The sequence below is a fragment of the Emydura macquarii genome, unplaced genomic scaffold, assembly GCF_026122565.2.
Source record: "Emydura macquarii macquarii isolate MOO-44397 ecotype Brisbane River unplaced genomic scaffold, CSIRO-AGI_Emac_v2 contig_1146, whole genome shotgun sequence".
Classification (NCBI taxonomy): Eukaryota; Metazoa; Chordata; order Testudines; family Chelidae; genus Emydura; species Emydura macquarii.
The window spans coordinates 17608746-17626058 of NW_027131283.1; the positions used below are offsets into that span (position 1 = coordinate 17608746).

Below are 17313 nucleotides of genomic sequence, written 5' to 3' on the forward strand. Positions count from 1 at the left end.
ACATTGTCTCACTTGCGCACTGTGCTTTGACTTGAGCTTGAGACCTGGTAAAATGCAATGTGGATGTAACAGAAAAGCAAAACTTTCTGAAAAATATTTTAAAATAGTATGTGTTCAAAATAAACTAAAATGATTTTAAAGTGGCATGTTTTGTTAGTGTATGGATAGCTAAAATATTTCAAAACAGATTCATTTCTTTGTGCAGTTCACAAGATGTGTGGGAAGTGTTTTGCTTTTTACATAATTTACATGGAATATTAGCTCTACTAGGCAAGAGGTCATGGAGCTGTAATTTTTTTACCCTTCTGTTTACATGCAGGTGCAGCTGGGACAGGCAGATATAAAATGTCCAATCACAGAGTGCAGTGAACACCTGGATGAAACAACTGTCCTCTACAACCTGCCACATGATGACATCATCAAGTATAAATACTTCCTGGAACTCAGCCGTATTGACTCCAGCACGAAGCCATGCCCTCAATGCAAACACTTTACAACCTTTACGAAGAGAGGCCACATTCCAACCCCTACAAAATTGGAGAACAAATACAAAGTGAGCATGCTCACCAAACCTATGGATTAGATGGCACAGCTCTGAGCAGCAAAAGTAGGACAGCATGTGGTGGGCATTAAATGGGCTTTCCCTCCATTACTGGAGTCTAATGTAAGCTGTGATTTAGAATATGAATCTATAGTATGATACCTCTGAATAACTGGTCAAGTCATGTAACAGTTCAGTCGTCTGTTTGAACTTTTTTTATCATTTATTTATTGTGGTGGTAGAAAAACAGTTTTGGCCATTAAATTTTCATGGTACCTTAGAAGGTGACTGAGCCCTTCACTTTCCTCTGTGCGTTAACTGAATGTCAGTTTGGGGCACTAAAATTGACTTTCATAACTAACCAGAGGTTTTAGCCACAAAACTCATCAACTTCTCACAATTTATTAAAAAAAAATGTTAAGGTACAAGTGTAAAGCCCTGCGCTTGCATTGGGGAAGCACTTTTCCTGGGGGCTGCTATGCTGCTCTGTGATCAGCTGCTTATAGGGGCAACTTTTTATTTTTTAATGGATAACTGCTTTAAATTTTCCAAAAGGTAATCTGTTTATCAGTTGCTTAGAATTCTCCATTATCCTATTCAGGGAGGATCAAGGAAGTTAGAGGTGAAAAAGGTGTATCATAAATTTATCTGTCCTGCCAAGCCAGAACCTAATACCTTGAGAGGGGACATACTGTATATCAGTGGTTCTCATCCAGTGGTACGCGGAAGAAGGCAGGGTGGTACGCGAGCCATACCACACCGCCAAATCCGCCACCGGAAGTGTCCTCCCACCCACCCTCGCAAAACCCTGCCGCCGAAAAGGGGCAAACGGCGGAAGGGTTTCGGCGGGGGGCATTGTTCCCCCCCTGTAACCCGCCGCCGCCGAAAGTCCCCCGCTGCCGCGAAACCGCCCTGCCGCCGCAAGTCCCCCCCCCCCCTTTTTTTCCCGAGTGGTACTCGGGGGGGGGGAAAAAAGGTTGAGAACCGCTGCTGTATATTATGATGATGATGATGATGATGGTACACGTGCTCATAGCCAAAAAGCAAGGTACCACCTACTATGCCTACAGAGTGACTGAAACACACATGCATGATGCAAAAGTGTCCAGCAATAGGTAACTACCGTCCAGTTGCATTATTCAGTCACTTGTAATAGATTTGCTCAAAGTTACTTAACATTCTGAGAGCATGAGTACTTGTATGATAAGTGATTAGGTTTTATACATTTATTTGCAACAGTGGGCACTATATATTTTTCAGGAGAAAACTTCCATATCTGAGGAATAGTGTTCAGTTTTTATCACTACTTACTTACTTTTTTTTTTTTTTTTTTAACTTAATTTAAAATCTTGTTGCTTCAGATACATTATTGTTGTTTTGAGGACTGAACGTGTAGGGTGGCAGATATATTACACATTTTTCACAACCATTTTACACATTTCCCTTTCCATGATGTTTTTAATGTAAAATACTAAAGATGACAGAACTTGTTTATATTTTAGATCCACATTTTTATTAGTTTATTTTATTGGGGCCTACTTACTGCTATTTACATATTATTGGTAACATCTAAATAAGCTGCAAAGATATGTAGCATGTTCTGCCCCTTGAGTCACCACCCTCTAGGCTAGAAAGCCCTCTATGGTGGCACATGGCAGAGCTATTTCAAAGAGTGACATGATTCTGGGCATGACACTCAAAATGTCATCCTTTGCCTTCTGTGTATTTAATCTGGTAATTTAGGAAACATTTGGTAATAAATGGAAGAAAACTACTTGCTGATTCTTAAGAACACTGTAATTTGCCTGTCACAGTCACTGTTTTTGCTTCTTGCTTTAATAATAGTGATGTTACGAATTTTGCAGTCTGTGGAATATGCTGGTGTCTCGTTGGGCTCCAGATCACGCAGGGTATGTCAACACTGCAGCCAAGAGTAAGCCTCCCGGCCTTCGTGGAGAGACTCATGCTAACAGGGCATTTGCTATAGCGATAAACATATCGGTGTGGTCATTGTGGCTTGGTTTGGAGTTTGTGGGCTCAAGCCTATGGGGTCGGGTCGGCTTGAGAGCCCGAGTTTCAACGTTCATACTGCTATTTTTAGTGTGATCGCTCGAGCCACATTAGCACAAGTCTCTCTACCTGGCCTGGGAGGCTCACTCCCAGCTGTAGTATAGACAGACCATCAAGGAAAATTGAATTCAGAATGGCAGCATTCTAGGCTGTGGCCAATCTGTGCTTAGTGAGGAGTAGTAAAAAGGTATCAGTTACCTTTGTGCTTGCCTTTCAAAATCCACAGGCACTCCAGCCATCAGGCTCCTCCACAACATAAATTAGAGCAGCCTTACAGCAGTTGTATTTTATGCTACCTGTCCATGCCCACAAGGGACAATTCAGCAGCTGAACATCTCTGGGGTAGAAGGGACTCACTGATCGCAGTGCTTACACCTCTAGCCTCTCTTAGACAGAGCGAGTCATTAAGTGGCCTGTTAAGCCCAGTCTAGGGCTGCCAGAGCAGACTGGAGAATGAGGCCTAATATTTTTCTTTTTCCTTCAAAGAATGCAGAATTAAATATCACTGTATAAAATAAAGCTACATGGTAACATTAGTTCTTTTGTTAAATTTATCCTTGTTGGATAGACCACTGCATTTAGCTTTATGAGAAGTGTTTTCTCTCCCCCCCCCCCCCCTTTTTTTTTTTTGTAGACTTGGTCTAAGATCCGTTTGGTAAGTCAGGATTTGCCAGATTGTGTTTCCTCAGAGTGACTGATAATGTTTTCCACTTGTCCTTGTGGAACTGAGCTCACTTGAGGCTATCCTGCATTTGTGTAATTTGGTAAAAAGTGGTAATCTTTCTGTGACAGAATCTTCCAGATGGAAGTATTTGAAAATGGCAGCCTTTAGACAGCTTGCTCACATGAGCTATTCAGGTCACCTGCTTTTGTTTCTGCTAGTTGCACTTGAAAGAAACGGCCGGGTGCAGGTCTGGCCATCTGTCTCGGTGCATACCAGAACAGCTGCTCTGCAGTAACGTGACCACTGCTCATCAGATTATCTGGAATTATTTGTCCCTATCACCAATAAAATATATGATGTATAAAGCTTGCCAGTCACTGCTGCCCACAAAGATTATCCTCCCCGGCTACTGTTACTGTGCTGAATGCCTCTTGTCCCAGCTCCTCACTCCATCTGTGAACTACACCAGAGGGAATTCTTCCTATCCACCCTTGAATAAGTAACAGGAACTATACTAGCCTTCAGAAGAACCATCTCTCATATGCGAGGCTTACAGAACATCAGCAGTGGGATTGAAGTCTAGAAATACTGTGTCAGTAGCGCATTGTTACTCTGAATAGTAGAGCAGAGGGGATGTCTATATCTCTTAGAAACCAAGAATATACTTTTACTATATTTCAAATAATTAATACAGTTTGAAAACAATTGTTATAAATCACTCACATACCTTTTAAAACTAAATTCAGACTAATCTCAGTATGGTTTGTTTAAATTGTTGTCCTCACTCCAGCTGAGTCTTCTACAAACTAAAGCCTATAGTTCAGTTGTTGTTGTTGTTGATTGTATTCCAGCAAGGACTATTAGAGGCATCAGTCAAGATCAGGGCCTCATTATAGTAAACTCTCTAGGAACATAGAGTTAAGGGACAGTTCCTGCCCTGAAGTTTATAATCTAATTCAGGGGTGTCAAACTCATTTTGGGGTGAGGGCCTAATTACTCTTCCAGTCAGAGTAAAAAGTTCATTAGCAAGAAATACATTTTGTAGGCCTTGTCCAATTGAAGTAACCCTCTTTAGCAAAGGTTACAGGTAAAGGGTGAAATCCTGGCCTTGTTGATTTCTTATGAAACCTATGTCTATTATGTTACTCCTTTGACCACATAACCATTCACATGCACTCTCTCTTCCCATACACACCTTTTTTTTTATGCATTTGCCTTACACTTTACCCCACTTTGGGAATCCTCTTTCCCCTTTCCACCTCCCCCTCCTTACACATACTGCCTGCACACTTCTTTCTTTCTTTCTTCTCCATACATCTCCTTCTGGGAGGGATCCTTTCTTCCTTTTGCACGCATATAAGTATATATGGCACTAATGTAGTATATGTGGGGGAAGGAGCAGGAACAGATTAGCTGAAAGGAAAAACGAAGAAAGAAAAGCACTGAGGGGAGGTAAGTAAAAGAAATGAGGGAAGTGTGAAGAGGAGCATGGAGGGCAGTTGGAGTGAGACTGAAATGAAGAGACATGGGAGGGGAGAAGAATTTAATAGGCTGGGTTTTAAAAAATTCAGTTCACCACTTCAAATAAATGTATTAAGTTTTCACAAATATTCTGATAATTTTGCATCTTGAAGAGTTCAATATATTTTGAAGGGCTTTCAGTTCATCTTTAAAATCTATGATGGAGGAAGGAAAAGTGGTTGTACTAACAATGTAGTGTAGTATTAAGAACTTTACCCTTTTCAGCCTTCTTTTTTTGTCAGCTTGTGGCTGGCTGGGGCCAGGTTCTTTTTTCCTAAAAATTGCTGCTACTTCCACACAGTTCAAGGAAAATGGAGTCCAAACTGTCACTGTCTGTCTCTTCCCTCCCTCAAAATGTAATTCACTGTTGCCTGCTTGGAGGCAGGACCCAGAGAAGATTCTAGGAAACAAAATAAACTTGGGTAGGAGGATCAGAGAAGTGTGTGTATTCTAAAAGGAATAAAAAGATAAGAGATGGTGTAGAAGTTGGGGAGAGAAAAGGAGAGGGAGGGGGTTGAAGATAATGACTTAAACATAAAGTAATTTTTCATTCAAGTAATGCAGTTAAAAAATGCCTGTTCATTATTTTTTTAAACAAAGTGTAGTTTACACAGGGTTAAATTCCTGTCCATGAAGCCTGAGTAAAATAGACTTTATGTGGGGAACTAGTGGCCATTGGGAGAGTAAACCAACCTCCAAATCATACATAGGTCAGCTTGACAGCTTTTAAGTGGCTGTTCTTCCAACCCAGAGAAGTTGCAACATGTATCTTTAAAGAAAATTATTGTTAGAAAAGATGTGAAGGATTGTGAAACAGTACAGAGGCACTACTTGGTCTCCCGAAAGCTTGGGGTTGTTATTTTATATATAGCACAATATGATCACAGGAGGACTTACAGTCTCAGGGGTGGAATATTTTTTAACTGAAAATCATTACTGATATTCATCCAACAGTTTGTTACATCCAATTAGGCCCAAGATGTGAATTCTTATTGGGAAACCTCACTTCTGTTTTTGACAAGCAAAAAGATAGCAGTTTGCATACACCTTGCATGAAGAAGCTGCCATTTACTGAAATGCGTCCTGAAGATGATGCATCCTGGTATGCAAACTGCATTGTACCTCTTTATAAACCCTCCAGTGACCATAACATGCTATATAAAAAGTAACAACTCCCAAATAAGAATCCAGCTGACACTTCAGTGACTGGTAAGATTAGAGATGCTTACGAAACCAATTGCTGTTAGAAAGTATTTATATATATATATAAAAAAACAAACAAACCAGACTTCACAAATGCTTGGAAAAGGTACTAGATATTGTGTTGGAGCATGAAAGCTTTACTAGTCAGCAGTAGATATAAGTAGTAACTGTGGGAGGTTACCACCAGTGAGATCAAGGGACAGCACCATGTGAGAAGCCAAACCCCCTGCTTTTCCCAGCTGCTGAAAATGGGAAGTTGCAGGGATTCCCTCCCTTCCCCACTTTCCAGAGTGCTGTCCCTGGGCCCTGCTCAGGGACTCATCTTTCATATTGATCTTTGATAGCAGATGTTCATAACAAAGATTTTTTACAACTCCAGCTCCTTCTTGGTCTTTCAGCTTCTCCCCTTGTGTTTGCCCACTGCAGCCTGATGACAACACAGCTCACTGGGAACGGTCACCTCTATGCCCCTTGATAGAGACATGAGAGGGTGGTATAACTTCCAGAAACTCTTTACCTTTCCACACCTCCTCTTAGAGGTTAAGGAGTTTTCTGTGATTAACTTTTGGTATGTAACGCTGGTCTTTTCAAGAGTAGGTAGCTTGCTTCAATCTGCTTCCCCCATCCTCCTCTACATTTCTGCCAGATACAAATAGCTGGGAAGTGATCCTTTTTAAAAACTTCTTTTGTTCATTTTCTCTTACCATAAAACATAAAATTATTGATAAGAGGTATTACATCACAAACTTTCAGCCTTTTCTCCTCTTTCCAAACTTGTAGGTGCTTAGATTGGGGAGGGCATCGGCTACTCTCCACCACTTTCATTTCTTTTTGGCTGCTTCTTGGTGTCTGGATCTTCATTTTTCTACTCCTTTCCCAGTTCATGCTGTTGATATGGGTTGGATAGGTCTCCAGTATTCTATCTGGCTTTCAACCTCAATTTTTTGGGTTCCCATCTCCCTTTGTGTGACTCTAGCACCTGCCTCTTCTGCTGCTAATAGTTACCAAGCAGTAATGTGAAACTGTCAGAAGCCTTTTAATTTCACTTTGATGGTGCTTGGCAAAGCTATGAACAGTAGGAACTATCTGCTGATTCAGGAAGAAGCCACTGCATTGGTATTCATTCAGTTAATGTTTAAAGATTTCTTTGCAACCATAAGGGCTAGAAATTTTTTTTCAAATGAAAACTTCAATTCTTGAGAAATATCATAGTTTAGCCCCCCCCTCCCTCCCAATGCAGAATATATTCTGTCTTGTCACTGAAGAGTGCATGTTTGCTTGTCTTGGTTTGGTTTTATTTTTTTTACAGCCCTGGATTTTACCCATTGAGTTAATGGTAACTCTTGGAGCTGCCACGGGAGAGTTCTTTTTTAATTTTTGGACTCTGCTTCTGGCTTTCCAGTCTGCTGGGGTTATTGCAAAAGTGGTTCACTTCACCCCAGTCAAGAGACCGACACGATCATATTAAGGGTTAACATTATGGGAGAACCTTAACTTTTGGAATTTCTTGATTTGAGTGCTTGATTTTTGAAACCTTAATCCTGATTTTTGTTAAATTGATCATTTTTTTAAATGTGTGTGTATGGGTGGGGGAGGGGGAATGCTTATAAACACCTTGCTCTAAAAGTAGTGGGTCTCTGGCACTACAAAGATGCTGGAAAATCCTTAGACTGGAGCTAAGGAGTTTATAGCTATAATAAACTCCACCACTCTTTGACCCAAAGTTAAATCTCTTGAGTTTACAATATCTTCCTGCTTCTTCCGCTGGGAGTGTAAATTCCTGTAATCAAATAGCTATGCAGTAACTTACAGCTTCCATCTGAGCATGTAGTTCACATCATAATGAAATTTTCAACTGTGTGCACTTAGTCCTGCCTTTTGAAGCATTCAGAGCTATCACCGTAAAATTAGTTTTTGTCACTTCTTATTCATCAAAGCATATATCTTTTGCTATCTACTTATCAGCTTTGAAACTTCAAACTTCACCTTTTTTTCAGTTATTCTTGTGGGGAGGAGAAATGGTGATCAAAGTGGTTTACAGTAGGAAATAGATCTAAGGATGGAAAATTTAAACCTCAGGATCAATGTTTTAGAAAGTTGGGAAACAGGAGATTAGTATGGAAGAAGTTTTGCAACCTTCACTATAGCATTGCATAAAGTAATATATATTCTGGCCACTGATGCCTGAAATTTTGGAAAGTTTCCCTCAAATTTTGGAATTGATTGGATAGGGCATTTACAAGTTAATACATTGCAGATAAACTGAGAAACATAAGGCCTTGCAAGGTTGGCCAACTAACTATTGCAACTGCTGAAGATTTTCAATTTTTAGAAGAGGTAACTATGGCTACGTATTCATTTTGGAGTGAAGATCACACTGAGAAATCATGAGTAGCACAGTATCATTATCTACTGTAGAACATCAACACAGCATAGGTTACTATAACTTTTTCTATTAGCAGTGATAAGCAAACATTTTTAAGGACTTTAAGTTTGGATGACACTGTCTAGGCTGGTTGGGCAATAATTAAAGCTACCAGCTCCTTGTGTTGACTTCTAGAGACGTATGAAAACATGTACAAGTCTTCTGAGCAGGTAGGATACTGAAAATAATAAGCATCCTACTCTGCAAGCTCTTTCAACAGTTGAAAATTTCCATATCTTTAAAAAGCAGCCTGGTGACAGGAATGTTTCTGACAGGCACAGCAATAAAATAGTATGCATTTATTATTTAAAAACCAGGCACCATAAGGTGGACTCCAAGAAGAAACCCACCAGAGATGTCAATATTTTTAACTTAAAAAAAACAACAAGAGTTCTGTGGCACTTTAAAGACTAACAAATTTAATATTTGCAGACATAAGCTTTCGAGAGACTTCAGCTCTCTTCTTCAGATGCAGTAATACAGAAAATAGGTAACACAGAGGCATCTTATAGATATCCAAGTGCATTGAGAACAATGGGGGAGGTGGAGTCCGGTACTTAAGACCTAATGACGACCATTGAGTAGGAGGTGAGAATGGGTGAGCAAAGTAATTTACCTTCAGTACTGAGATAGCCACTCCAAGTCTCTGTTTAAACCCAGTTTGAATGTGTCAAGTTTGCAGATCATTTCTAACTCAGCAGTTTCTCTTTGAAGTCTTATTTTTGGAGAAGTACAGCAACTTTTAGGTCAGAGACAGAATGCCCTGGGGAATTAAAGTGTTCTCCCACTGGTTTATGGATGTTGTTATTTTTTATGTCTGATTTGTGTCCATTTATCCTTGTGCGTAGTGATAGTCCAGTTTGGCCAATGTACATGGCAGAGGGGCATTGCTGGCACATGATGGCATATATAAAGTTAGTGGATATGCAGGTGAATGAGTTGCTGTACTTCTCCAAAAAAACTCCAAAAATAAGACTTCAAAGAGAAACTGCTGAGTTAGAAATGATCTGCAAACTTGACACATTCAAACTGGGTTTAAACAGAGACTTGGAGTGGCTATCTCAGTACTGAAGGTAAATTACTTTGCTCACCCATTCTCACCTCCTACTCAATGGTCGTCATTAGGTCTTAAGTATCGGACTCCACCTCCCCCATTGTTCTCAATGCACCTGGATATCTATAAGATGCCTCTGTGTTACCTATTTTCTGTATTACTGCATCTGAAGAAGAGAGCTGAAGTCTCTCGAAAGCTTATGTCTGCAAATATTAAATTTGTTAGTCTTTAAAGTGCCACAGAACTTTCGTTGTTTTTGCTGTATGCAGACTAACAGGGCTACCCCTCTGGAAATATTTGTAACTGTAGAACTTTATCTGGGGAACATTTGTAGTGGAAGGAGATGAGCACATCAAGAAGGGGAAGGATTAATGTAATCTTTAAATGTAAACTTTCAGCATAGGGTAGATAAGGGCCTGTCAATTTTGTCCTTGTCCCTTTTTAAAATAAGACATATTTGTATCCCTGCTTTTCATATTCATGACCTGGCTATTCTGTGAAGTTGTAACTGGAGAATATATTTCATAAGCTTTCAAATAAATATGACAGGGTTTCACCTGACTCTTAAAGTTCTGTAATACTTTAGGGTAGAAAGTGCTATTTTTAAGTGGGTTATTTTATAAGTCTGTCAAAGATGAATCATAAAATGACAGGGTTGGAAGTGACTTTTTGGAGCTGCTCCTGTGCTTCCAGAAACAGTCTGATATAGTATTACTCTTCCCATAGGGATATTTAACATTATTTTAAAGGTGTCTTATTTAGAGCTCAATGACATTTTTTAGACAGATAGTTTATTTGCTGAAAAATGTGGCTTTGGTTGACTGAAACTATTTGTGCGTTTGATTCAGCAAAGAGTTTTGGCTGGGGAAAAAAAAAAACTAATTGAGAAAAAAGGCAATATATTCTGGTTTTGGTGTTTTCTAAACAAAATGTTTTGAGTTTCTATTTAGAAACTCAGCTAGATTTATTTTAAAAAACAAACCATAAGTTCCAGGGCAGAAAGCCTACCATTCACTGACCCAGAAACACCAATTATATGTTCAGCTCTAGTCTTATCACTATGGCATTCCTACTTCTGTTATGCATTACATTATCATCACATTGTCCTTTATAAAATCAAGACATGGAGTAAAATTTTCAAACGTGCCTAAGTAACAGAAAAGCCAAAGACCCATTAACTTTCAGTGAGACCGAGGGCTAGTCTACACTGAAAACTTGCATTGGCGTACTATATCTGTGAGGGATGTGAAAAATCCATATCCCTGCAAGACATAGCAATGCCAACCTATCCATGATTGTAGACAGCACAGGAATGATAGAAGAATTCCACTGATTTAGCTACTGCCTCTCAGGAAGGTGAATTAACCACAGTGATGGGTGAGAACCCTTCCTGTCATTGTAGTGAGTGTCTACACTGAAGCATCAGAGCAGTGCAGCTGCTGCTGTAGCGTTTTAAGTGTAAACATATCCGTAAGCACCATAGTCACTTTTTAAATGAGATTTAAGCTCTTCTGTCATGTTAGTACCTTAGAAAGTTTTACTCATGGCCAGGAGGTTAAAGAAACAAAAACTTATAGTACATCAAATTACTAGCAGAATCTTTTTAAAGTATACACTTCTGGTTTTGTTTACTCTTTTTGTATTTATCTTGCACACTGAAAATCAGTCAGTCTGACTTTTATATTCTCATGCACTGTCATATCCTCAATCCTGCAATATTTAGATTACAAATGCTGCAGAGAAGTACTTAAATGCAGACAAGCTTTCATTTTTTCTTAAATATGATGGAAACATTCCTAATAACACATTAACTCTTTTTCACAACCCTTGTGCTGCCTTCCTTGAAGACTACGTTAATCCTTTAATTACACGATCACCTACTTCTTGTCAAATGCAATATTTTTTTTAACAATGTTATGTGTATGTGCTACATCCTGTAGTACTGTGTAGCATTATTGTGTCAGAGTACTGCAAAATAATAGATGTTGAAAGTACTAAGTACATGTCATTTACACAACCTACTACAGAAAGCAAAATTTAAGTAATTTCATGTTGTGGTATCATATAGGCCATCTAACTTAACAGCAAAGTTAACTGTCTTAACCTTTGAATGGCACGTAAGGAAGGCTGTTCTTGTTAGAAAACGAATACATGGCAGCTGTCTAAAATATTAAAATACGTAGTTTAGAGAGTAGAAACTGCATCAGAATTCTGGCACTGATTCTCTACCTCCTTGCTTTTTGGTAGTCATTTGCACCTGTGCAAAGTGGATGAAAACACCATCAGATGAGAGTTATTGTAGGAAGACTGTGTAAACTCTTCAGGGATATTTTGCGGGTTGGTCTACACACACATTTGGAGTGGATGAATTAAGCCCTCATGGGTACACAGTTAAATACATTTAAATCTGATTGAAATAGTTGATCTTGCCTCTGTAAATATTTACGCCTATATGTTAGGACACCAAGTTGTAATGATTTTCTAAATTGGTTTAAAATCACAGCTCTTGTGAAACTGGTGCAACTTTTTGCAGACCAGACCTTTGTGTTTGTACAGTGCCTAGCAAAAATGGGTTTGGAGTCTCTAGGTACTACTACCATAGTACAAAAACTATTTGCTCTGTGCAGATGTAAATAACTATTCTAGGTATAAGGCAGTGAATAATCAAATAACTAGGTTTGTATCAAACTGCTTTTTCACAAAAGGGAAGAGTGAAGAATTGTGCATTCAACACAAGCTATGGCCTTAATCCAACAAAATACTTAGCATTGAGTAATTCCATTGAATTAAATGATACTGCCCATGTGCTTAAAAGTTAAGCACCTGTTTAAGGATTGGGTCCGTTGACATCTCCTGATCTTGAGTAATTAACTGTGCGGCTTTAACATTTTCTTAATACAGTTTCTTACATATAGAATTATAAATTAAATTGGTACTTTTTTATACACTTTTTAAAAAATTATCAGTCTGGTAGCTTTGTTTGACTTCTGTCATACAGAATTGAGATCTTAATTAAAATTAATTATAAATGTGTTTATAATGGTGGTGGTGGTTTTTTCACAAACATTCAATTTCCATCTTGCAAATTTGTCTGGTATATTCTTGTTTCATTTTTGTTTATGCAGATCCAGTGTCCAACTTGCCAATTTGTCTGGTGTTTTAAGTGCCATTCTCCCTGGCATGAAGGTGTTAACTGTAAAGAATACAAAAGGGGAGACAAGCTGTTACGTCACTGGGCCAGTGAGATTGAACATGGGCAAAGGAATGCCCAGAAATGTCCAAAATGCAAGGTAAGACATCCTCTATTAGGCTACAACATAAACTTTCAGGATTACATTTGAATAATCTAAATAATTATCCAAACTGAGGCTTCTGTTGTTTAATGTTACTTCAGCAAATTTATAATGGAATAATTTAATGGATGGATATTAAGGAGGTGCTGGGCTCCAGCTCCATAACTAAGATTGAGTGTTGAATTTAACAAAGAGGTTGAATCCCTGATTAATGCATAAAGAGTGTATTTTCTACAAAATTATAGTGCTTATTCTCTGAGTTCAGAATGACATTTCTGGGAATTTACAAGTAAATAGGGAATCAAAATTATTCTAAAAATGGATCCTTTAAGAAATTTAGTACCCCTCAGTATACTTCCCTGGTAGTTAAAACTCACTCTCTTGTGGTTGAAGATTGTTTTAGGATTAATGGTCACTTTTTCATAATTTTTTTTCAGTCTCTGCTGAAGAAGAACCTTTCAGTTAAGAAGAATGTTCTCTTTAAGAGAATTTCATTATTTTTTCTTCTTTCAAAATGGCCACCCTTTCCCTCTGTTCAGATGGGGCCTAGGCCACAGGCTGTTCTTAGCAAAGATGACTACTGCTTTCATTTACCTGGTCTTCACATTGCTGTTCTCCTACTTTCAACTGCATAGGAGGCTACAACCTTTCCTTAGGACAGGGTGGTTTCACTCCTGTTTATGAACCAATGGAAAGTGGTGGCTATTTTGAAAGAGGACATCTTAACTAAAGATGTTTGCAAAACAATAAGCAACGACTGGCACTATGAAAGTAGGCAGTTCTTTGAATTTCTCCAAAGATTTTATGCACTAGTCTCTGTCAGCGTAACTTTCAGCTAAGAAAAATAACAGCAAAAAAGACCACTTTTCGTAAATATTTCCGTTTCTGTAAAAAAGCATACACATGACACCAGATTTACTCATCAGGAAGGGTAGGCTGGGGAAAACGGGTATAGGGAAGTGTGCAAGAAGAAGAGGGGAAATTTGGTTGGGGGTTGTACAGATATGTTGGGGACAAGAAGGAGGATACTGAGAAGTCAAGGGGAAGAAGTGTACTTACTGGGATTTGACAGGGCAGGAGGGAGGGTAATATTGTAACATACACTCCAGCTGCAATGCAAAGCAATTGTGTAAACCCAATTCAACTAGCCAATATGGTATGGCCTTTTTGTGGTGTACTAGGGTGGGGTAAGTAAACACAGCATACTGTGGAGTCTAACCACAAAAGTGTGAAATAAAAAATAAAATTGATGTTTCATATTTTCAAATGATTAGAAATATGTTCTGGTAACATTTCCTTTGGGTTTCTTGTTTACTGTTCATGTATGAAATTTAATATTTAAAAAAGGGCAATTTCCAAAGTACACTTTCTTAAAGTAAAATACATTATAGGGATATTGTAATTGTCCCAAAACTCTGGGTATATAAAGCTTGAAATTCAGAGTTAACCTTACCTTAACTGGTTTGGATTTCTTTTAAAGTTACAGACAATGTACTGGTAGGGCATCCAAACAACCATAATGCTGCCCTGTAGTATCAAATCATTATGAATCAAATGAAGGCATTTTAGTGTTGAGGGCCCCAGATCAAATTCAATTTATGTGTGAATACAAACATTTTCTTTATTTCCTCACATGGTATCATTACAAAGACAGAGTTAAGGAGCTTTGGGTCCCTCCGCTGTGTATCTCCATACCTTAACATGGTTGGATTGATTTTAAAGTTAACTTTTAACTCTGAATTTTTTGGGCTTATAATGCTTAGTTTTGGGATAATTACAGCATTTCTGTTATATTTTACTCTAAATGACTAATATGTAGTTTCAACTGTAACTTCACCTTGACAGTTTTGTTGTGGAATTAATAATCACAGAAATGTATTTAACATAACTGTGAAAATTGAGCTTTATTTACCAGCCTTCCTAAAAAGGGTCATGAGGCCCTCATATTTTTGCCGGTAGTGACAGTTGGCCTCCTTAAGGTTTTTAAAATTTCTTCTCTCACTGATTTTGGTAAAGTTTTCCAAGATCTCGCTATGATATCAACATCACCATGCACTAGTGTAATTTTATGCAATGATTATCAATTCAAAAGTCAATCTTCCAGTTCAACAAAGCAAATTTTTGGCAAGTATTGAAACCTTGGTGTTAGAAAACTGCATAGTATTTAAATAAGAGGAGGATGTTTATCAATTTAAATACTGGCTTGTTCTGATCGTGGGGAAGGAAATGCCCATGATGTCCTTTTTCAGTGTATAGGTTAATTTGTAGTGTGGACAGACAATCAATTCCACTTCTCAGAACTTTTGCTAAATTCTCTTTGATTTCCTGGTATCTGTTGTATATAGTAAGGGGAGCCGCTGACAAAAGTTAAAGCATGTGAACTTATTAAATTCTCTCAGTGACAGGTATGTAATATGATAGTCCCTGCCAGAGCTGATTGAAACTTTGAAACATTTCCAAAAAAAAAATAAAATGTTTCAAAACGTTGTTTGCAAGATCTTGTACTTGTTTTTGACCAGCTGTAATATCTTTCAATGTATCTAGGTAGCTACATAGCCCATATCACCATAATATCTGAGCATCTGGACATGAAGCCCAAGATTTTTTTAAAAATAGAATCTATATTAGGCAACTAAATAAGGAACCTGCTTTTCAAGTGTGCTGAGCAGCGAGCATCTCTCATTAACTCTGATTGGAAGTGTTTGTTGCCAAGAACTTCTGAAAATCAGGCCACTTATCTAGGACCCTAAAGTTAGGGCTCCTATTTTTGGAAGAAGTTTGCCAAAGAGTTTAGGATCCTTATTTAGGAAATAATAACCTTCTTGCACTCCTCCTTACATTGAGTTTGGTGGGATGGACTATGAAACAAAGGCATGGTCCACACCAAAAAGTTAAGTTGTGAAAAATCCAGACCCCTGAGCAATGTAGTTAAGGTGACTTAACCCCTGGTGTAGACAGCACTACGTCAACAGAAGAATTCTTCCAATGACCTAGCTATTGCTTTTCAGGGAGGTGCATTATCTATGCCAACGGGAGAACCCCTCCCATTGGCATAGGTAGTGTCTACACTGAAGTAAAGCTAGGGTGACCAAATATCCCAATATTATCGGGACCATCCTGATATTAGGAGCGTTGTCTTATATATTTAACTATCCCCCCCACCTCACCACAAAAAAAAAAAAAAAAAAAATGCGTCCCAGTTATCACACTTGCTATCTGGTCACCCTATGTGTAGCTGTACTGCTGTGGTATTTAAAGTATAGATAAACCCAAAGTGTGGGAAAGAACCTTTGTTAACCCCTTCTGCAGTTCAATGATGTTTGTTTAGAAGTTCTGTATTTCTGTTGAGTAGTAATATAGTCTGTGTGTGAGGAAGTGTGACTATTGTTTATACAAACTTCTTTCAGTATTCCAGAGAATAGAGGTGGCAAGTTTTCAAAGTTTAATGTCTGATTTGAAAGTGATATCCTGAGGCTGTACTGTCTTTTATGTATGTCACTTTAATGCTTTTTGGTAGTGAGTTTCTCCAATAACTACATAACATTAAACCAAAGCTGCATTAATATCTGAGTGGGAATTCTGGTTGTTAGCATTCGTCTTTGGAGGAGAGGAGAGTTCTCTAAGCTTATCTCTGCAGTCTGAACAGTTTGTATCAAAATATTATTTGTTTGAGCAAGATTAAGATTGTGCAACTGGCAAGTAGTAACAAAATAACTGTATCAGAAGGATTGCAAGATTGCTGTGTTTCTGCTTTTTCTCAACAATTACAGCGTAAAGTGTCAGTAACAACACCATCTAGTCTTAGATGCCACTTCTCATCTGTAGATATCAAAGCAAATAAAAAGATCTCAGGGAAGGGGAGATGCACCACAAAATAGCAGATCTAAATTTTACCAAAAAAAAGTTTATATCTAAAGTAGAGAAATATCTTTAAGCAGATGGATATCCCATATGCAAATTAGAAAGAGGGTGAGGGGGGAGAAGAATCTCTTCCATTTCATTTAGCATAACTTTTTCTAGGTCCAGTCCATTCTCACTTGAAATATTTCATTAAAACATCTTTCTTGCACACACTAAGCTGTAGAATTTGTAATGTGGTACAGTCAAAATCATCCATTAAACTGGGATACCACAAAAAGTAATGAAATTTAAATATTAAAAGGAGCGCAGGATATTACTGTTTTTGTTTATTTATTTATTTAAGCAAACCAATCAAAATATTATCTCTTAAACTGAGAATATATGATTTATTTTTAAGTAAACTATACTTCCTTTGGATCTTCTTTAAAATGGCTGTGTTTTGCTTCTTGATGTTTTCCACCAACTACTTTTCCCAGCAAAAGAAAATGTAAATACTTGCCAAAAAAAAAAAAATGACTTTTTTTTAATCATTGATTAAGTCATGTTTTTTTAAGTATATGGAAGGATAATGAACATTTTAATGCTGACTGAATGTTCTATTAGGACCAAAGAAGCAGTGTATACTGATGGTGTAGTTATGTGATGGGATACAAACTTTATTTTCATATTCCGAGAAGCTGA

General features: G+C 38.0%; 1 protein-coding gene across 3 annotated transcripts in view; it reads left to right on the plus strand.

Annotated features, from left to right (window-relative positions):
* Window positions 1-17313, plus strand: part of RNF217 (ring finger protein 217) — an 82910-nt gene that overhangs the window by 26373 nt on the left and 39224 nt on the right. For all 3 annotated transcript variants that reach the window (XM_067546697.1, XM_067546696.1, XM_067546698.1), the window contains exons 2-3: window positions 320-553; window positions 12604-12768. In XM_067546697.1, coding sequence (XP_067402798.1) covers window positions 320-553; window positions 12604-12768 — 399 coding nt within the window. The remainder of the gene's footprint in view (window positions 1-319; window positions 554-12603; window positions 12769-17313) is intronic.